Source organism: Gekko japonicus, unplaced genomic scaffold (assembly GCF_001447785.1).
Source record: "Gekko japonicus isolate JY-2015 unplaced genomic scaffold, Gekko_japonicus_V1.1 scaffold1163, whole genome shotgun sequence".
Taxonomy (NCBI): Eukaryota; Metazoa; Chordata; class Lepidosauria; order Squamata; family Gekkonidae; genus Gekko; species Gekko japonicus.
Genome location: NW_015169207.1, coordinates 423,117 through 445,713, shown reverse-complemented (window position 1 = coordinate 445,713; position 22,597 = coordinate 423,117). Strand labels below are relative to the sequence as shown.

At 46.1% G+C, this 22,597-nt stretch overlaps 1 protein-coding gene across 1 annotated transcript in view; it reads right to left on the bottom strand.

Moving 5' to 3' along the window:
* Positions 1-22,597, bottom strand: part of KIRREL3 (kin of IRRE like 3 (Drosophila)) — a 433,673-nt gene that overhangs the window by 137,896 nt on the left and 273,180 nt on the right. Inside the window, exon 8 of the mRNA XM_015416357.1 lies at positions 7,596-7,701. Within this exon, the coding sequence (XP_015271843.1) occupies positions 7,596-7,701 (106 nt within the window). The remainder of the gene's footprint in view (positions 1-7,595; positions 7,702-22,597) is intronic.

Sequence of the window (22,597 nt, the reverse complement as noted above, 5' to 3'; positions counted from 1 at the left end):
CTGTATAAGGCAGTTTCATGTGTCCATGTGAAAGAGGAGAAGAAACAAATGTCTACTCAGACAGGTTCCCTGGAGAGGAGGTATGAAAATGATCTAAATAGCGGTTCTCTAAATAATCTGAGCTGCGGTGGCTCAAGTGGTTAAGACGCTGAACTGCAGGCTGTGGAAGGTCAGTAGTTCAGCAGTTCAAGGCCCGGGTGCCGCATGATGGAGTGAGCTCCCGTCTCTAGTTCCAGCTCCTGCCAACCTAGCAGTTCGAAAGCAAGAGATTGCGAGTAGATAAATAGGTACCACTTCGGTGGGAAGGTAACAGCGTTCCGTGCACCTTGGTTTTTAGTCATGCCGGCCACATGACCACGGAAATGTCTTCGGACAGCACTGGCTCTTCGGCTTTGAAACGGAGATGAGCACCACAACCCTAGAGTCGGATTCGAGTGGCTTTCAAGCAAGGGAACCTTTACCTTTAAATAATCTGAGGGAAGCAATCCTGAGGAAGCTGTCACTTCCCCTCCTTGTCTGTTTGCAGTGGGCATTGCCACCACATGTTCATAAAAAAAGAAGAAGAGTTGGATTTATACCCTGCCCTTCACTCGGAGTCTCAGAGCGGCTTACGGTCTCATTCCCTTCCTCTCCCCACAATGGACACCCTGTGAGGTAGGTAGGGCTGAGAGAGCTCTGAATGAACAGCTCTTGAGAGAACAGCTCTCAGAGAACTTTGACTGACCCAAGGTCACCCAGCTGGCTGCATGTGGAGGAGTGGAGAATCAAACCCAGTTCTCCCAGATTAGAGGCCACTGTTCTGTAATCACTACATCAAACTGGCTCCAATACTTTGGATCACAACAATTGTCTAATATTCTGTCCATACTCCATTATACATATATCTGCAAACAGCACTCTTATCCCTGTTTGTTGCTCAGTTGCACAGTCGAGTCCGACTCTTCGCGACCCCATGGACCAGATCACGCCAGGCCTTCCTGTCTTCCGCCGTCCTCTGAAGTTTCCTCAATTTCATGTTGGTTGCATCTATGACACTGTCTAACCATCTCATCCTTTGCTGTCTCTGTCTTCTTTGACCTTCAATCTTTCCCAGCATCAGGGTCTTCTCCAGTGAGTGCTCCCTTATCCCTGGTAGTTTATCCTAAAACTATTTTTTGGTAACAAACTGGATTTTTCTGAGAACTTGGTTTCTCGCCCCCTGCCCCAGTTCGTAGAAATCAATATCCTAGACCTCAGCAGTCCTGCGGTGCAGATTTTGTGATCCGCATGGGAGCAACACTTACAATTATATATATATGGGTATAAAGAGGGTAGTAGAACAGCCATCTTAGATTAAACAAACAGATATTATCCCCATGCACACACAGTGGGTGGACTGAAGATGACGGTTACATCTCAAATGCCAAAGAGGTCCAAACAACTTCATTATCATGTAATGAAAAACAGAAGTAGGACACCTCTAATTGAACACAAACATGAAAGCAAAAGAACTGCCTTGCTGGATCAAATTATGATCCATTTAGTTTTCTTTTCTTTTTCAACAGTGGCCAGCCGGATTACCAGTACAGCATGAAAGCAACAGTTCCTACCCTATTGTCTGTCCCCAGCATTTTGTACTCAGGGATATGCAATCTCTGAATCTGCGGGTTCCATTTAGCTATCACAGCTCAGAGCCTAGACCAATCTTCTTAAAAGCACATCCTATTGAGCGAACTACCTTAAAGTGTACTGTCCTTTAATCATTCTAAATCTCACCAATCTAAACGATCTAAATCAATAAATCTAAACCACTCAAATTAGCCGGTTCAAATTATGTGAGGCAGCTGGTAATTACACTGGCAAGGGTCACGCCACATCTCTAGTTATCCATGTCACTTTAATTTCATTATTTAATGAACGTATTTGACTAAATGTGAACAAGGGTGCCCATCTTAGGTTGCTATTGTTTCTGCATGTTGTGACGGTAAGATGTTTAGGTTCTTTCATGCATTTCTTACTGAGTTGTTTAAGAACACTATTTATATTATTCTTATATGTACAATGTACATCTTTTAGACATATGATTGCTTGATCTAACAGTAAATCCTCCAGGAGGATGAAAAAGTTGCACAACGGGGCCATCTACAAGGTTGTATCTTACCTAAAACTTCTGCACATGCAAGGGGGGACGATTTCTGCTGACTGCCCTCTCCCACAGCAGAGCTCTGATCTTCCCCAAGAGCAACATTTTGAGCTGCTGCAGGAGGGGGGAGATGGGGAAGTCAGACTTCCACGGACTCATGGTAAACCACACCCTCAATATAATGCAATCCTTTCCCTCCTGGGACAAGAGGTAAACCCACCCAGAGGACAGACCAGGCAGAGACTGATAGTTTCCCAAATCAATCAAAAAACTAAGGGATATGCAATACTCTAGTATTTCTACATTCAGCCTATTGTGCATCCAAATGCTTTCCCTAACCTTAAAGCCATCTCTGATTGGTGGGATCTAAGTCAGTAAGTGTGGGCATTGAAACCTCCTCTTAAGACACTGAAGACACCATTTCTACGTGGCCCAGATTAAACAAATTTAGAATCCAGTGGCACTAGTATTGGAGACTGTGCAATATTTGGTGCAATCTGTTTTTAAATTCCTTGTTCTAATGTTTTTTTAAGGTTTTTATTGAAAATTACATCAGATACAGTGACAATAAACTGTCATAAGCATATGGGATCATAGTAAATAATCAAGAATCAATAAATTAACATAGTAAAACATCTATAACACAATTCTGATCAAAAAGGTCTTTGTTTTGAGCAATAACATTTAAAACGGGGTGTCAAAAATCATAATAATCAAGAGAGGCAGAGATATACCCCCTTTTTGTTTTGATTTGAGCCACAATGCAGGTGCCTGGTCAACTTAAGAAGATGCCACAGGCATTTGTGCAGGCTCTTAAATTTCAAATGGCACACTGTCTGATGTGCATAGGCCCAGTCTAAAATCACATGATCAGTTCCCAGATCTTTGTCATATGAACTGATTCCAAGAACTAGACGTGTGCATGGTATGTATGATATGAACGGGAAGCCACCACATCAATGTCTGGAGAGGGGGGTCAGGTGTACTGGGCAAGCAGGGATGCAGGCTCATCTTTGCTCCATCCTTGGATAGATGGGAGCAGGGGAGCAACTATGGAATGTGTCACCTGATGTGACATGATAGCTGAACCCTATCAAGGTCCTGATGAATGAGTGAACTTGGGAGTCTCCTACCAACAGCACTTAACAGCCTCTTCCAGCTCCCCTGCAATTGTTAGAAGCAAACTTGAAGTTGTAATCAAATGAAGCTAATGAAGTGGTAGCATTCAAAATGTAAAAGATTATGCGGGGAAACTCGCAATAAAGCAAGCCTCTCCATAATAGAATGTTCACTCGGCACGTGTGTGTGTTCTGTTCGCAACGTCCCAAAGCAGATGGTTCCGCTAGCTTTCTGCCAGGGCTCTCTAAACAGCCGTCACATGCTGGATCGAGAAGTCGCTGCTGAGCACGGAACAGTCACAGCTTCAACAAACTGCACAGACGGCCACAATGCTGAGACAATTGGAGCCCATTACCATATAACAACATCATCAACACAAAGAATTTCTATTGCAGCATTTGGCAGGTCTGTAACTGGCTGCATCTGCTCAGCCTGGGGAAATCGGTGTAGGTCTGTTGCATTCAGGTAGAAGGCAATCCTACTTCTGCACCCCATCTATTCAATTGCATGCATCAAAAAAACTAACAATGATCCATTCTTTGGCTCACACCATCACAGAGTAAGTGTTCCATAAAACTGCAGCCAACACACAAAGGTTTACAAAAATCACTGGTACTGACAGGTGCCAATCCCGGGTGGCAGACCAATTTAAATTTCTTTTTAAAAATCAGCAAGAGAAGACAGAAGGGTGGCTGGTGCTGTCCCTTTGTTTCTGCATCATATTCAAAGGGTACCTTCCACATCCTTTAGTTCCTCATTGGGTGAACGTGCATTTCCCCCTTTGAATGAGACCAAGAAGGTTGAGAACCCACGAAGCTGCCTTATCAGTAATACTCTTTACCCTGGCTGGTAGCAACTTACCACCATCTCAGGCAGAAAATGGCCTTTCCCAGGACCTGCACCTAGAAGGGACTTCCAGGGTCATCTAGTCCAACCCCCTGCACCATGCAGGAAATTCACAAATACCCCCCCCCACAACCCAGAAGATGACAAAAAACCAAAAAAACAAACAAAAAAAACTCTACAAAACCCTCCAGGATCCCCGGCCAAACTGGCCTGGAGAAAAATTGCTTCCTGACCCAAAATTAGTGATCAGCATTTCCCTGGATGTGTAAGAAAGGGACACAAGAACCAAGCGCTGATACAACCCTTCCTGCCCTCCTTATCATGATCTGTCTTAGTTCACCATGAGATCTTTTAACCAGAGATCCTGGGGAACTGAACCTGCAGCCTTCTGCATACAAAGCAAATGCTGTACCACTGAGCCACAGCCCCTCCATATATCAGTTCTCAAAACGACAGCATATCAAGCTAATAGCACTTCACTTCAGTTCACTTAACAATCCAAGATCAGAATTAAACAAATATACAATCTACCCACTGGTTACATCCAGACTTGCTCAGTTAAAATTGATTTATTTATTTATTCATTCATTAGATTTGTACCCTGCCCTCCCCAACGGGCTCAGGGTGGCTACAACAGAGGCAATTGCCATAACAACAGTTAAAACAACATAAAAACAATCATTAAACAGTATAAAACAATCATTAAGTAAAGTGCGGTGCTCTAGATGTTAAATTTTTCTTAATCCAAGATTAGTTCCATTCATCAACCTAACCTGACGACATACATTCTTCGGTTAACTAGGCATCTGCCCAGGGCCGACTCACCTCCAGATCTAATCCACCGTCAAAGATGGCAACTCGGTGGTGGTACAGTGACGGCGGCGGCTCCTATGCAAAGGCCTGGTGGAAGAGCTCCGTCTTGCAGGCCCTGCAGAACTGCGCCAGGTCCCGCAGGGCCCGAACCTGTTCTGGGAGCTCATTCCACCAGACAGGAGCCGCCGCCGAGAAAGCCCTGGCCCTGGTTGCAGCCAGCTTGATGTCCTTGGGGCTGGGAACCACCAGTAGGTGCTGCGACCCCGACCGTAGCACTCTTGGGGGAACATATGGAGAAAGGCGATCCCTTAGGTATGCTGGACCCTGGCCATCAAGGGCTTTATAGGTAAGAACCAGCACTTTGAAGCGAATCCGGTATGCTATAGGCAGCCAGTGCAGTGCCTTCAGCGCAGGCTGGACATGGTCCCGTCTAGTGAGACCCATCAACAGCCTGGCTGCCGCATTCTGCACCAGCTGCAGCTTCCGGATTTGTGACAAAGGCAGCCCCATGTAGAGAGTGTTTCAGTAGTCCAACCTTGAGGTGACAGTTGCATGGATCACAGTGCCCAAGTCATTGCGGTCAAGGAAAGGAACCAACTGCCATGCCAGCTGAAGATGGTAAAAGGCTGACTTGGCAGTGGCTGCCACCTGGGCCTCCATCAAGGTGGAGTCCAGGAGCACTCCCAAACTCCTAACCCTCGATACCGGCACGAGCGGCACCCCATTGAAGGCCGGGAGAGGGAGCCCCAAACCCGAACCAACCCGACTTAGGCCCAGGACCTCCGTCTTCGCCGGGTTTAAAACAAGCAAATATCAAATAAACAGACTTTTAAAGATTTGTAAAATATTTTAGGATTGAATTGGGGTAAGTTAATTTTTTCCCTCTGCCTTATTAAAATAGCCCGAGCACAACGTCTTGCCACCTTGGCAGTAATTTCATTACAACAATCTGCTAGGAGCAGAATAAAGTTGGTTTGTTCTACCCAGATACGGTGCCATAATTGGGGCAAGATATTTTTCCTGAATCTCTTGATAGCAACGGCAATATAGAAAGACATGCTCAATTGTCTCTGTCAAACCTGATTGGCAGGGACAGAGGCAGTATATATATGGAGTTTGAGCATATCTCCTCTCAAGTAGGGCAGAGGGAAGAACGTTAAGCCAGGCTAAGGTGAAAGCTCTTCGATGCTTCAGGAATTCCAATGAGAAGAAATAGTTAGGAATTTTAAAATTTTGTAATCTGCTTCCCACTACCGGGAAGTATGAGATTCTAGAAAAGTCTATTTGTAAGGAGGTATCCCATAACCTCTTTCTTATTAAAAAATAATTTTAATTCCATACAAGAAAAACAGTGCACTACCCCATCTAAATACAGGTAAACCAATCAAAACATCATCAGCCTTCAACAAAGAAAATAGGTAGCCAAGCAAAAACTATAAGAAAATCATATCTTTGTAAATTGGGTTGTTCGGAATGATATCCAGTTCAGACAAAAATTGCATTAGTGGGAACCAGGTCGCCAGAAAGTTATTATAAGCCTTCTCAGAGTATGGTTGCCTAGTGCCAACCAGTGTTCCCTCTAAGCTGAGTTAGTGTTAGCTAGCTCACAGTTTTTTAGCCTCCAGCTCACACATTTCTGTCTCGGCTCAGGAAGGAGGGCTCCAGAGCAAACTAAGTTATACCGCAGCCAAATCACCTGCTCAGAACTTTAATGGCAGTAGCTCACAAAGTAGAATTTTTGCTCACAAGACTCCACAGCTTAGAGGGAACATTGGTGCCAATGGTAACCTTTGCCATAACAAAATAAGACCAAATACGACTAAACCAAGTATCGATGTGGGGTGGCAAAAGGTTTTTCCAATGGGCAGCAACCGTATTTCTTGCTGTAGGATGTAAAATAGAGATTAGCTCATTATGCTCATTATTTCCTACTGGGTCTTTTTGGTATTCCAATAAAAAAAAACCCTCAGGAAGGAAATTTAACTTTACACCTGTAATCAAAAGAATATTTTGGTCTACCTCTATTTGGTAATGGCACAATCTCAGCATAAAACTGAGAAGGGAGAGAAGGCCTTCCCCCTTCCCAGGGCCAGATTTAGACTTGCTGAGGCCCTAAGCTATACAAAACCCCGAGGCCCCCTACTGTTTTAAATTACATCAGCTGGTCTCAGAAAAATTTAAAATATATACGCCTTTTTAATATTTGAAATAATTTTTTATATTGTGTTTTTATTCGAGGCCCCAGCAGATTGCGAGGCCCTAAGCTGTAGCTTATTTAGCTTATGCGTAAATCCGGCACTGCCCCTTCCTCTCTCGCTGCTGCTTGGGAACAGCTGAATGAGCTCTAAGACAAACCCTTCCTCTGACATGTTGCCCTGACCATTGGGCCATACGCCCCTGCTACTCCTAGGATTGACCTTGGTCATGGGATCGCATCTCTTGCCACTGCAGCAACACCCCACTTTGCCACACCCTTATATTTCCTTGCTATTTGTGCCGACAGGTAGCAGAGCATTCTTTGTAGACAGCCATACTTTCATCAGGACAAATGCTCCATCTACGCAACAAATGAGTCAGCTCAGTGAAGTTCAAGGCAGCAGCCCCAGGCAGTTAAATATCAAATAACACTGTTGATACAAGCAGTTTTCTGGTGGCGGGCTCCATAAAGCACTTATACCCAAGCAGCTAATCTTACCTGTATTGGGTGACGGCTGGGTTGGCTTTGGCTGAGCAGTGAAACTTCACGGTGTTGTCCTCCAGGACAGGCTGAGGTTCCACCGACAGATTGACATGAGGTGGATCTGCAAGGAGACAACAGCAAATCCATTAGCTATTGGACCTCTGAGGACAGAATTGTACCTTTCTGATGCATTGCTTCCAGATGTTGTCCTGTTCCTGTGACAAATGGCTGTGTCCTAACCAACCAGCACCCCTGTTTGACCTTATTGTGCCAGAAGTCTTGTGTCTCCAAAGTGAAATCCCATTTTTGAGAGGGAAAGATGGCTTTAAGGTTAGTGCAGGTTTGGGAGCAATTATTTCTCAGCCTGAAATTTCTTTCTCTGACTGACCTTGGAAAGGTCATTTGTTAGCAAGGTCCCTCTGTCTTTCTACCCGTGTGTGTCCACAAAGGCTTTATCGACACAAAGATTTAATAAGAGCAGGAGAAAGACTGGACCTCGCATCAAAAGAGCTGAACTGTGCTTGCAACAGGAGCCCAACAGCACAACTTTTCTTGATCAGAATGCATGGGGCAGGGTGGAGGAATCTCATGTGTGAATGCTGCCCTATGAAAAATAACTCTATCCACATAAGCATTTAGAACAGGGGTGTCAAACATAAGTACTGGGTTCGCCGCATGGAGGACTCGGACAACGACATGCGTTCAGACACGTTTATTGTACTTTCCTTTTGTGGACAGTAGCATAGTAGTGGTTGAACTCAGACCTGGATACAAATCTTCACTTGGTCATGAAGCTCATCTGGTTACTCTGGGATCTGGGATCCCTCTCGGACTAGTCCACTTCATTGGATTGTTGCAAAAGAAAATGGGAGGGAATGAATTCACTGTAAAGCAGTGTTCCCTTTAAGCAGGGGTCGTTTCGTAGAAAAAGAGCTAGGGGAACTCATTCGCATAACTCATTAGCATATGCCACACCCCCTGACATCACCGGAAGTGTGTCATAAGGCCACACACATCGCCCCCAACGGTCCCGGCCGCCAGCGCCGGCCTTGCAGCTCCACTGCCGAGTCCCATGAGGGGCCTGGCAGTGGACCTGCAAGGCCAGATTTTTGCTCACGAGATTCTACAGCTTAGCGAGAGCATTGCTGTAGAGTGTCCATAATATGAACACATGAGGCTGCCTTATACTGAATCAGACACTTGGTCCATTGAAGTCAGTCATGTCTACTCTATGGCGGTGACTCTCCAGGGTCTCAGAGGTCTTTCACATTACCTGCTACCTGATCCTTTCAACTGGAGATGCCAGGGATTGAACCTGGGACCTTCTGCATGCCAAGCAGATGCTCTGCCACAGAGCCACGGCTCCTCCCCATGTCAAATCGGAAACCCATGCTTGAATTGTCAGTGTGTGAGCGTTGCCTAATGACAAGCTGTCTCTGGCCATTCCAAGGAGTTCTGTTCCCTTGTGAACCAGGTACAGCCGTTTCAAAGGGCAGCCCTTTGGCCAGGCTGGCCAGATGCTGCAGAGAAACCCCTGCCGCTGGTGAAAAGAGGTCTCATTCCTATGCGGCAGATTAATATGTCACACAGAAAAAAATTGAAACAGGAGGCGCTTGTCATTTCACAGATCTGTTCCCTCTGTACTGTCTGAGCCAGCCTGGCTCCTGTTCCCGGTTGTGTTCTGGCTGACACGATTGCTGGAGGCGGTTGCTCCATTATGTTCCACTTGGCACCTTTCGCCAACTGAGATACAACAATCCATGTGGCCTGCTGGTGGGCAGGTTAGGAAGAATAAACATCCACACACACCCCAGTTAAGTTTGTTTCCCATTTCATCAAAGATGATCTTTCTGAAGACCACACCATTCTAGGGTTGCCAAATCGGGGGAATCCCCCGCTTTGGAGGGCCGATTTCCGATGCAACGGAAATCAGCCCTGGGGGAAACCCTGCTCACCGAAGCTGCGTCACCAGAGGTGACGCACGACATAGGGCAGGTTGGGGGGCGTTGTGTTCTGGCTGACACGATTGCTGGAGGCGGTTGCTCCATTATGTTCCACTTGGCACCTTTCGCCAACTGAGATACAACAATCCATGTGGCCTGCTGGTGGGCAGGTTAGGAAGAATAAACATGCACACACACCCAGTTAAGTTTGTTTTCCATTTCATCAGAGACGATCTTTCTGAAGACCACACCATTGTCAAGGCTAAGATCGAGAGGCCTCTTCTGAGATTAGCGGTGTATCTCTCCCAAGATGAGGTCACTGCGTCACAAGGAAAGTGGTGGGCAAAATTAAGAAGCCCCAAAGAAACTACAGAATGAAGCTGGAGCTGGAAAGGAAAGGTGGAGGAATAAGACGACTAGAAGGAGACTGAACTAAGGGCAGTAGTAGTCTCACCGAGCCCAGGAATAACTGGTAGGGTAATCTGGCCAATTAGATTGGAATCTGGCCAGGTGTTGTATCCAGGAGACAAGGGCCCCGGAGGCAGCACACACACAATGATTAATAGCATGGTTCCCTGCACAAAGCTACAGCAACAACTGAACAAACTTCCTTCTAGAATTTCCATATAGTCCACTGTAGGACCATAAGGAAGGCCGAGCGCCGAAGAATAGATACTTTCGAATTATGGTGCTGGAGAAGACTCTTGAGAGTCCCTTGGACTGCAAGGAGATCAAATCAGTCAATCCTAAAAGAAATCAACCCTGACTGTTCCCTCGAAGGCCAGATACTGAAGCTGAAACTCAAATACTTTGGCCACCAAATGAGAAGGGAGCACTCACTGGAGAAGACCCTGATGCTGGGAAAGATTGAAGGTCAAAGAAGAAGGGGACAGCAAAGGATGAGATGGTTAGACAGTGTTATTGATGCAACAAACATGAAATTAAGCAAAGTTGGGAGAATGACGGAAGACAGGAGGGCCTGGCATGATGTGGTCCACATGGTTGCAAAGAGTCGGCCTTGGCTGTGCGACTGAACAAGAAGTCCTGGAGTTAACTGAAATGCAGTTGACCAGAGCAGTCTGAAATACTTGCCTGGATCACAAGACGGTGTTATCACAAACACCTACTGAAGAAGGATTAGCCTCTAGGGACTGGAGTTGACCAGCCCACCCTGCTGGTTTTTATTATTTCTTATATGATCAAAGAAGGTTCTGGATTAATAGTATATAGTTCCAGATGGTTCCTCAAGCTAGAAATCAACCTCATTTCCCGAAATTCAGGGATCTAGAGTCCTTTGCATTTACTTATAACCGTGTTCATTGTCATCAGTATTTACCCACTTAAAAGAAACGCAAATCATGTAAAGCGACATGCAATGCATGTTGCAGCTGGAGCTCACAAGACAGGAAACAGCCTTGGTTTCTATGCCCTGCCTTTTAGTCCTCCAAGGCATCTGATTGGCCACTGTGTGACACAGGAAGCTGGACTAAATGGACCACTGGTCTGATCCAGGAGGGGTCTCCTTATGATCTTAAGTCAAGGGGCTTAGAGTGGAGTAACTCTCCACAGAATTGCACATTTAGACTGCTGTAGGATTGCATGGTTAGACCCAACCATTGCTTCACCATAAATGCATGCAAATGCGAAAATAGCATCAAATCAAGACCATCCATTAGGTTCTTTCACTGCCTCCAGTACAATTCCAACCACGCCACCGGTGGGATCTTCTCCCACCACCCTGAATTCAATGTGCATGTAACATCCCCCATCAAAACAGAGACTGGCTGTATGTCTCATTTAAGGAAATGAAATGTGCTGCTGTGAACTGCTCCCATTTAACATTGCACTGTATAATGGTTTGGGGGGGCATCTGCTAATTTGAAAGTGGCATTTATTCTCTTTCATCAGCCTCACCATCTCTGCCAAGTCCTTACTGGTGTTCTGGGCCTTTCAGCTTTTAAGACTCTTGCTCATTTTTCTGTTTCTCTCTCTCTCTCTCTCTTTGGTAACAAGACAAACATTTAAGCTACAACTGGTGCAAAAGGAAAGAAAAGCAAGTTAAAATGGAAAAGAGAAAGAGAAGGAAAAGACAACAAAACCCCCTCTCATCTGAGTTGGAGATTGTCTTTTAGACAATAGAAGGTAAGCAGAGAGCGCATGTATTTATTTAAAGGATTATATCCGGGTTCCTCCCACCCCTTCAAAACCAACTTACAAAACAGCCCACGCCACTGAAATAGGCACAGCAAAAAAAGAGAAATAAAACCAGGACACATATTTATTTAGTACATTTTTAGCTTGCAGTGGACATGGATCCGCGAGACCCAGATGGTTTGTATCCCCACCAAGGTTCCCTCTAAGCTGAGTTAGTGTGAGCTAGCTCACAGTTTTTTGGCCTCTGGCTCACACATTTTTGTCTTAGCTCAGGAAGGCTAACAGAGCAAACTAATTTATGCAGTAGCTAAATTGCTTGCTCACAACTTTAATGGCAGTAGCTCACAGAGGCCCCGTTCATACGAGGCAGTTTGAGCCGGGAGCGGGCCGGATTTGATGCGCATCAGACGGGCGCGTTCCCACGGCAACATCTGCCTGGCGTCGTGCTCCTGCCTCCAACCCGGCCCTTCCCCCGATGAAGCGCCTCAAAGATGAACCACCTACCTTCGGTGGTTCATCCCGTTGAGGCGCCTCATCCCGGCCGTGGGACCGGCGGCGCGTCTTGCCGCCGTTGCATCCCCCGGCCCCCTGCCGTACTGCGCATGCTCGAGCATGCGCAGTACGGCAGCCTCCCCCTCCAAGTCGTATCTTCCTCCCCGGCATCTGATCGTGCCGGGGAGGAACGGAGCGCGGCAACCGTTTCTTTTTGGCGCGGCTTTTTTCGCCACGTCTTTTCCCTGCCGTGTGGCAGGGGCCAAAGTAACGTTTTTGCTCACAAGACTCCACAGCTTAGAGGGAACATTGATCCCCACTTGGTCCAGTCACACACTTTCAGCCAAACATGGCTCACTAAGTCATTGTGAGGATACAATATAGGAGAGGAGAATGATATGAGCCAATCTGGGTCCCCACTGGGAAGAAAGGTAAAGGATAAATAAAGCCAATAATAAATACCCTGACAGGGATGACCCAGGCTAGCCTGATCTCACCAGACCTTGGAAGCTAAGCAGGGTCGACCCTGGTTAGTACTTGGATGGGAGACCACAAAGGAAGTTGAGGTTGCTGCGTAGAGGCAGTTAATGGCACATGGGCTACTTAATCCCGCTCACACCGGAACTAATATTCCTAGATATGTGGCATGACATAAATATCCCAAAGATTAGACGTGAACTAATAACCAGTCTACTAGTAGCGGCGAAAGGTGCAATTGCTTCCAAATGGAAATCTCCCTTAGCGCCAACACGTTCTTGTTGGCTCAATAAGGTTTGGGATCACTGCATCATGGAAAAAATTACTGATCGCATCCAACAGTCAGAAATGTACCTTAAACTATCCAATTTTATGGAAAAATGGTTCCCATTTCTGGACCATGGTACAACAAATGACTGCCAACCATGCAATCCAGTACATCTAACCATACTTCTCTCTTAACACACACTAGGTGTCTCTGCATCCTGCAACCAACATGCCACTCACAGAATGCTTAATGCCTAGCTACTGTAAATCTGCACCTATGATTTACTACCACAGTATACTTCAACCAACACCTTCACACAAGGCAACTTATGACTAGGTTTAACGTATGCAATGTATCTTACCTACATGTTTGTTTGCTTGCTCTGTTTTTTTTTTAATGTAAAGTTTCTTTTGGAATCCTTGTTTTTGGCATAGGCAGCTGCATAACCAGGGCTATTTTTGGGCAGGAAGTAGATAAATAGGTACCACTTCGGTGGGAAGGTAACAGCGTTCCATGCGCCTTGGTGTTTAGTCATGCCGGCCACATGACCACGGAAACATCTTCGGACAGCGCTGGCTCTTTGGCTTTGAAACGGAGATGAGCACCGCAACTCTAGAGTCGGACTCGACTGGCTTTTGAGCAAGGGAAACCTTTACCTTTATACTTCAACCAACACCTTCACACAAGGCAACTTATGACTAGGTTTAATGTATGCAATGTATCTTACCTACATGTTTGTTTGCTTGCTCTGTTTTTTTTTAATGTAAAGTTTCTTTTGTAATCCTTGTTTTTGGCATATGCAGCTGCATAACTGTTAGTAATTGTATCAATTGGAAAACTAATAAAACTTATGTTTTTTTAAAAAATGGCACACCACCTCTGCTTGTCTCTTGCCTTGAAAACCTGACTGTGCCGCTGTAAGTCAGCTGTGTCTTGACAGCACTTTCCCCCACTATGCTGAGGGAGACTAGAAAGGGTGGAAGTCCCACTTCTTCCACTGACCATGCACTGCCAGCCACCACCCCCAGTAACTGGGGGGGGGGGGGAGGAGGGGTTTAGCAAAAAACCCTCTTACTGTTGTCAGCTTTCTTCCTGTGGAGCTTGGAGTGTACAGCCAGGGGCATCCATACTGGTTCCCTCCATGGCCCTTTTGAAGCTGGCATGGCATGCCACACATGCCCTTCCACCGCTCCTGGCTAACCTGGGAGGAGGCCTTCCTTTGTGAATGCTCATGAGCCACTCCACCCACTGCCAAAGCCTTGACCCAACTCCAGCTTCTGCTGATAGGGATGCCAACCTCTAGGTGGGACCTGGAGACCCCCCCAGAATTACAGCTCATCTCCAGACTACAGAGACCAGTTCCCCTGGAGAAAAAGGATGCTTTGGAGGGTGGAGTCTGTGGCATTGCACCCCACTGAGGTTCGTGTCCTCGCCAGGCTCCCCTCCCACAAATCTTCAGGAGTTTCCCAACCTGGATTTGGCAACCTGGTGGCCAGGGGGAGATCTGGCAACCCTACCTGCTGAGCCACCTTAAGATGCTGCCAATTAGCTGCTGCGCTGGCTCTTTAAGGACAAGCTCCTCCATGGTGCCTTCTCCCGTTCCCCACAACTACCATCAGTTAGGGAAACTCCCATAGCAGGCATGTGTTACCCACCTTGCAGTTATAAGTGGATAATTGAGATGATGGACACAAACTGATTGGCACCATCTGACCTGCTGTATAACCTTCCCCCCATCTCCATTCTTCAAGCCAGGCCCTGCTTCAGTCACTATCTCTATATGTATTATAAATGTCTGTCATCAGAAAATGGGCTCTGCTGCTGTGGAACAATTTCCTTGAGAACTGTTGCCCTTGGTTCACCTTTTCAGAAGTGTTGTTGGAAAGGTTTTTAAATCTCTTTTTTTGGAGGGGGGGTTTCCTCATAGAAGTATACTTTATATTGTATGATCCTTGGTCTCTGATTAGGCAGGTGGCAACATGGGAGAGGTCCTTGGTGATCATGGCACCAAGATTCTGAAACTTCACATTTGGGAACCCTACTTTGTATTGTATGATCCTTGGTCGCTGATTAGGCAGGGGGCAACATGAGAGAGGTCCTTCGTGATCATGGCACCAAGATTCTGAAACTTTCTCCCCTTTAGTTTCCATCTTCTGCCTGTGGGTGAAGACACTTTTTGTTTTATTTGGCGTTCCCTCAGTGACCCCTCCTTCCCTCCCAGTGTTTTAATAGTTGTTTTTATGCCTTTGTGTGCATTTTGACTCAGGTTTTGTGTGTTTTTTGTTGGTTTTAATGTTTTTTAAGACGTGATTTTATTATGTAGGTTTTAATTCATTAGCCTCCTTGGTGGCCCTCATGAGGGCAGAAAAGTGGGGTATAAATTATAAAAAATAAAATATTTGGGGCATTTTAGGATATTTTATCATTAAAATTAATTTATGATTGAAGAAGAACAAGAAGAAGAAATTGGATTTATACCTCAACCTTCACTCGGAGTCTCAGAGTGGCTTACAATCTCCTTCCCATCCTCTCCCCATAACAGACACCCTGTGAGGAAGATGGGGTTAAGAGAGCTCTTTGAGAACTCCTCTTGAGACAACAGCTCTGAGAGAACTGTGGCTTGCCCAAGGTCACCCAGCAACTGCATGTGGAGGAGTGGGGAATCAAACCCAGTTCTCCCAGAGTCCACGCTCCTAACCACTGCACCAAAACTGACTAGGAGATGCTAGGAGACTGAAGGTCCACATCAGAGGATGTATGACCTGCATGCCCATTTGGGCCATGGAACTTCTGCAATCAAAAGTTGGTGAATGTCTCTGCAACTTTGCTTAAGTTGCAATCAAACATCTTGCCCAACCTTTTTACTAGGCAGATGAAGAAAGAGCCATTCTGGATGGCCAACTTGCCATCTGCTTCTCATGAATGTTAATCATGGGATTGGGCAGAGCTATCACTCCTCGGTGTGGGGCGACTCAGGATTCCGACCTTAAATGGTGGCGTGGATCTGTAGAAGGTGTGAGCGCAGAAAATGGCAGTGAGTCGGGGGAGGCAGACGCCTGCTCCGAGTCCTTGAGCTTGTCACTCAGAGGCTGTAAATTATTCATGATCCACCTGTCCTTCTGCATGACAAAGTCACCTCTTGACCTAAGCAGAAGGACTGGGGAGCCCGTCCGGGGACATCGTGAAGTGACTGGCCATGTTGGAATGAAAGCTAACGTGTCATTCTGAAATCAGTGTGTTGTGTAAAGAAAGGAAGCCCCCTCAAAAACTTTGATTTGTGCAGAAATGGGAAATCCTGGGCTGGATTAAACATCTCTGCATGTAAACTGTAACAGTATGACACTGAGCAAAGGCCACTGTTTTGGACAAAAGAGCTGCTGCGAAGAAAAGATGTTCTCTTGCCCGGGAATGGGAGAGGCCAGACTGGATTAAATGTTACTGCACATCTCCCTTATATATAAAAGCCGAATGGTGGTGGCACTTCTCTAGAACATTCCACACGCTCCGGAATTGGTTGGTGCCCTGGTGTATCACTCAAAATCTGTCCCTATCCACTGGCTGCATTGCTTGAGTCTTGCCTCCAACATTCTAAACAGTTTGCTGTTCCTCACCCCCCATAGCATATCTAATAGTAACTCTTGTACATTTCAGGAAGAAGAAGAAGAAGAAGAAAGGCTATGTCCCAAAAATACATAATCAGTATATGATGTTTTTGTCATGGTGGTGCAAGTATCTCATTTGGCCAGACATGCAGAGGAAGATGGCCAGCACAATACTGGTTGATGTGTCCAGGCTACTTGCCTGTTGAGTCATTTTACTACACAGACCAAGATTCAGCTCTTTGAACACTTCACAGCTAAAAACACAAGTGTACATATTCTTTGTTCTGATTACTTTGCCTTGTAAACCAAATATATCCTTTGAACATCATAGTCCAATCACTGGATTCTTCCATCTCTCTCATCTATTTTAAAAGAGGTGAGCCACACAATCAACATACATTACATCCAAAAAATGAAACAAAACAAAGTAAAAACAAAGCAACAGTAGTTTATATGCCAGGGGTGGCCAAACTGTGGCTCAGGAGCCACATGCGTCTCTTTCACAAATATTGTGCAGCTCCCGGCAGGGCGGCTGGGGAAGCAAAGGGAAGCCATGCCCTTCCTTCCTTCCTTCCTTCCTTCCTTCCTTCCTTCCTTCCTTCTTTTCTTTCTTTCCCCTGCTCCAGAGAGTGCCTCTATGTGAGTTCCAGGGCAGGAAAGTCATCACAAGGTATCTTCTGCTTCTCATTTCATTTTTTCAGCATGATGAACAGGCAAAGGTTCTTTAATTTGCATCAAAGCTTTGATCCATCTCAGTACTGTTTACTCCAACAAGCGGACAACTCTCCGGAGCCTCAGGCAGAGATAGGAAGGTGGGGTCAGCGATGACACTGGTGTAAATAATTCTCAAAGCGAGCTGGGTGGGTGGAATGGAGTGAGCAAATAATGGAGAAGCAGCGGGCTGTGATGTAATCAGCTGTTCACTGCTGGGCTCCAACCTCCTTACAGTGGCCGGAGCTTCTTTCCCACAGCCAGATCCGTGCTTTGTTGGGAGTGCAGCCACCTGCCTTTTGGCTGGGAAAGTACGATGAGAAATTATAGGTATTTTCAATTTACCCTAATCTCATTTTGAAATGTGCAATCCAAATGACAATAAAGACAGGCACAGCTTGGAATACAAATGAGACACGGGGGCCTTAACAGCCCCTGAGATATATAGCTTACTCCTAATTCATTTGTAGGCTTCCTGATGCTTCCCCATTGTTAGACAACAACAGCTAATCACCTTCCGTTGTTAAGTATGAATCACACTTCTCCTTAGTAGCTTCCCCATTGTTTGATAGTTTGGTAGAGGTGCTTAGGATTTTCAGAAGGATTCTCTTTGGATATTAAAAGCGAACAGGCTCTGCTTTGCTCTTAAAAGTGTTCCCCCCCCTTTCCCAAAATAGATTAACAATAAGAATGAATGAAAGTCTTTGATCTTCCCTTTGCAAATGGAATTGTGCTTTCTAATGATCTGGTAGCGGGCATGCCCAAGCGTTCCCCACCAGAAATAGAGCGCAATTTGCATAAATGATCATTCAACGTAATGTAATTCTGCTCGGTTACAATTGATAATTCCTGCCTGGCTGTTTGTAATGAATTTGAATTATCGAGTCTGCTTGGCTCAGCTTCTTAGCCTCTTCCACTCGTGGAGAATGCCTGTTGTGGTTGGCTGACTGTTATCGGACCTGAGGCAGCATGTCTCAAACGTCCAAGAGCCAAAGCATGCTGTTTTATCCTGAATTAATATTAAAAGTCTTAGTCATTCCTCTACCTTCAAAGGCAACTTCTGTAAGGTGAAAGTGCAAAAGCTACCTGTACAGAAAAAGTCTTTTCTGAATTCTTCCTGCCTGGGCCAGATGGACTTAGCTGGTGATACTTCTGTGTGACTTTTGTCACTTGAGCAGACGGCCTACCAAATGGCCAGGCCTCATACAAGACACTTTGACACTTTTGCTGGGGCAGAGAGACATGCAGGCGCCTTCCCAAGCATGGGAAAGAGCTATGCCCAGTACATTAGTACATCAAAAGCATTCCCCGACATGACACATGGACACTTGAAGAGGCTGGAGTTGGAGTACCTGAACTGCAGACAGGATTCCCAACTCCTAGCCAATCAAAATATACCTTGCCTGGCAACGCATGGTAACCAGAGATTGGGCACGCCTTCCCACTCTCTCACTATTGGGTAATGGCCATACCCTGTGGTGACGGAAGGGGTATAATTGCAATAATCCATATGGGAAAAAAGGAGTTCCTCTCTGGAAACAGAGAGTTCTTTTGGACTGGCTGCTTGCTTGTCAACTGTGCTGCTAACATGGAGTTTTACTACTAGGCAGCCAAGCTGGACTTAGCTGCCCACAGCACCATGGGGTTCCTTTTCAAGATTCCCTGGTGAGATCTTGAAATATTTGCACACTGAACCATCGGATACCTCTAAAAGCCTGGTAACTATGGAATACCTCTATTGTGTAGTTAGAGCTGAACAAACTATAGATATCAATTGTTTTCTTACCTTTTGCTAGTCTCATGTTATATGCATGCTTTTGCACTGAATAAAGATAGTATATAATCAATATTATCTGGACTTGTTTCCTCTGTTGCAACCTGATTTCTAAGACTGAATCTTGTGTCTAAGCCGTTTGCCTAAGGAGGCTACCACTGTGTTAATTAATTGTTTGCAGCCCTGGTACAGAGCTGGTAAAGTTGTTAAGTCCTATAAACCAGGCAGGAGTTGGGATCTCTGCTCCTGATCTTTGGTGGGGACCTTTTGTGAGAGATCCTGGTGGCAGTGACTACTGGCAAAGCCTGGAGAGTGTACAGACATTCTCCTGGGGTTTGTTTAATTGTTGCCGAATGCTCGGTTTAACTCCCATCCCTGGACTGGGGTGAAACCCTGACACGACCTGCTTTCAGAAAAGCCTCACTGCCATGCTTGTGGATGAGTCATTCTTGTGTGTGCCTCCTGATTGGAAGAAGGTGAGCTCAGATCAGTAAGCCATACAGAGGTACAATGGATAGCTTCCTCTGAGTGCAGGTAATTACCTTCCTGAGCAAAGCTTGGGAATGACAGAGCAAAAACTCATGCAGAGACATAGTGGGAACAGGGGTCATTTTGTAGAAAAAGAGCTAGGGGAACTCATTAGCATAACTCATTAGCATATGCCACACCCCCTGACATCAGGGGCCCGGCGGTGACCTGCAAGGCCAGCGTGAGTGCGAGGAAGCCCCGCCAAGGCCCTCCCTGGCCCCAGGCAGGCAGGGGTGGGGAGAGGCGGGGAGGAAGCAACTTTCCCTCCCTCTTCTCCTGCCTCCTCCTGGCTGAATGAGGGCTGGAAGCGGAACGGCCGGAAGCAGGGGGCGGGGCTTCGTCATGTGCCCCGCCCCCTGCACCTCACCCGGGGGAATTGCATTCCCCCGCGTTCCCCCCCCGAAATGACCTCTGAGTGGGAAGCCTCCCTGATGTGTGGACTCAGAGGAATTAGTTTTTTTTTTTAAAAAAACAACCAATTCAATTATTTGGAGGACATAAGCCCCCCCATTCCTTAGACATCTTTTCACAGCCCCTTCATATCCCTTCCGTTTACATCAGGCTTGATTAAATATGCATCGTATTTCTGCTGCAAGCAATCAATGCAATTTTTTACAACTAGCTGGCCAGGCAAGTGTCCTTCCTTCTCCCTCCCAGCGGCTCTGCATTTCCCCCTGTATCTTCTTTTGCATCCGCTCTGTTGTCCTGGGTTGTGTGCATATCGCTCTCCATTCTGCACAAGCAAGGCAATCTCCTTTGGTCCCTTATCTGCCTTGCTGCTTCTCTCAGTTCCAAGCAGAGGCCCTGCGATCCCCCACCCCTAACAAAATGTCCATCGAGATTAGAGCGGAAGCTGAAAGGAGCATGGCAGACCTCTCAACAACTGTGACTGATCAGCAAATCCTTCTGAAGACACCAAGGCCACAAATATTCCTTGCATGCAAAAACTCCATCAGTCCAAACTCCACAATTAAAACTCCCCAATTACAAACAACTGTTATTGTCTGCAATGTTGGGGTCCCCTTACTGAACCCCTGTTCCTACCCCCAACTCCACTTACTGCTCTCCTTCACACCTCCGACTCAAAACAACAATCCTTTACCACCCCCACCCCCACTCTCTCTCTCTCTCTCCTTGAAAATAAGCAAAAGACTTGCTAAGAAGCGTTAGCATAGCAGGGGGAAAGCTGTGAATGCTGGCAGAGGAGTCTGGAGAAGGAGTAACCTCACTCTGCTCCTTTCTGGCAGGCAGGATGTGAATTTCCATACAGCCAGTGGGCTCTGGCAGTATAAATAGTTTATGGCATATCAAACTATTAAACATGATTTTAATCCCACTTGTGATGTTCGGCACATAACTCACGGGAGGCCTGCTTTGATGTGGCTGGTGGAACGGAAATCACTTTGAACAGATGTTCCAGCTGGAGATGCTTTAGTGTCTCTGTTACAAACCTTGGGTCTGTGGGTTGCTTTGGTGCGTGCGCGTGCGCGAGCCATGCAGTGGGGGAGAGAAGCGGGACAGACAGCTGTATGACCAGGATCTACGATTTAACTGAAGATTTGGGCTGATGCTCAGTGCCAGGTTCTCGAGGTCCTGATTATGCATTTAATCTTGGAGTGTTGTTCTTGTCATAGAAATTCACCTATCATCACATTTATGTATTTACTTGTGTAGGTGCCCAGTATCATTCTGGATTCAGCCGTCTGGCTTGCACAGCTAGCTTGGGTGGGGGCAACCCTCCATCGCTCACAGACAGGTACCATGAATGCGGAGCAGAATTGCAGCAACAAAACTTCATTTGGAGACTTAGCAGGCAACAAGACTCAAAGAATCATAGAATCACAGAGTTGGAAGGGGCCACATGGGTTATCTAGTCCATCCTCCTGCTCAGTGCAGAATTAGCTTAGAGCAAGACTAAGACTTGCCTAACGTAAGAGCCACATAGAATAAATGTCAGGTGTTTGAGAGCAGCAAGACATGAACAAATATCACACTCACATTTTTATTGAAAGATATGGACATTTGCTTTTTAATAACGTTAAGTGAGACTGCAAAAAAGAAAAAGAAAAGGTAAAAACAGATATTGATAATGGTATTTATTTGTCCAATGATATTTATTTGTCTAAGAGAGAGAAAGAGAGAGAGAGGTGGAAAGAAAGCAACTTTAAATGTGTTCTCCAACCGCCGCCCCCATGCCAGCCAGCTTGGCTTGGAGAAGGGGTTTAAAGAGACAAATGCCTTCTCCAAGCTGGCTGGTGGGGGAGGGGAGCTTTGAGAACACATTTAAAGTTAAAGTTGCTTTCTTTCTCCTCTCCCCCACACCTCGAGCTTACCCAGGGAGGGGAACACTGGCTGGGGAAGGGAAGACCGATTGGGGAAGCATGCCTCCCCTTCCCTTTCCCAGCCGCCCTGCTAGGAGCCACACAATATGTGTGAAAGAGCCGCATGTGGCTCCTGAGCCGCAGTTTGGCCACCCCTGGCCTAGAGCATCCCTGACAAGTATTTGTCCAGCCGCTGCTTATAGACTGCCAGTGAGAGGGAGCTCACTACCTCCCTAGGTGGCTGGTTCCACTGTTGAACAACTCTTACCATAAAAAGGTTTTCCTACTATCCAGCTGGTACTTTCCTGCCCTTAATTTAAACCCAGAATTGCGAGGCCTTAAAAAGGATGTTATAGCTTTGGAAAAAGTACAGAAAAGGGCAACTCGAATGATAAAAGGGTTGGAACACTTTCCCTATGAAGAAAGGTTCAAGCACTTAGGGCTCTTTAGCTTGGAGAAATGACGGCTGAGGGGTGACATGATCGAGGTTTATAAGATTATGCATGGGATAGAGCAGGTAGAGAAAGAGATACTTTTCTCCCTTTCTCACAATACAAGAACTCGTGGGCACTCCATGAAACTGCTGAGCGGTCGGGTTAGAACGGATAAAAGGAAGTCCTTCTTCACCCAAAGAGTGATAAACACTTGGAATTCACTGCCACAGGAAGTGGTGGCGGCTACAAGCATGGACGGCTTCAAAAGGGAATTAGATAGGCATATGGAGCAGAGGTCCATCAGTGGCTATTA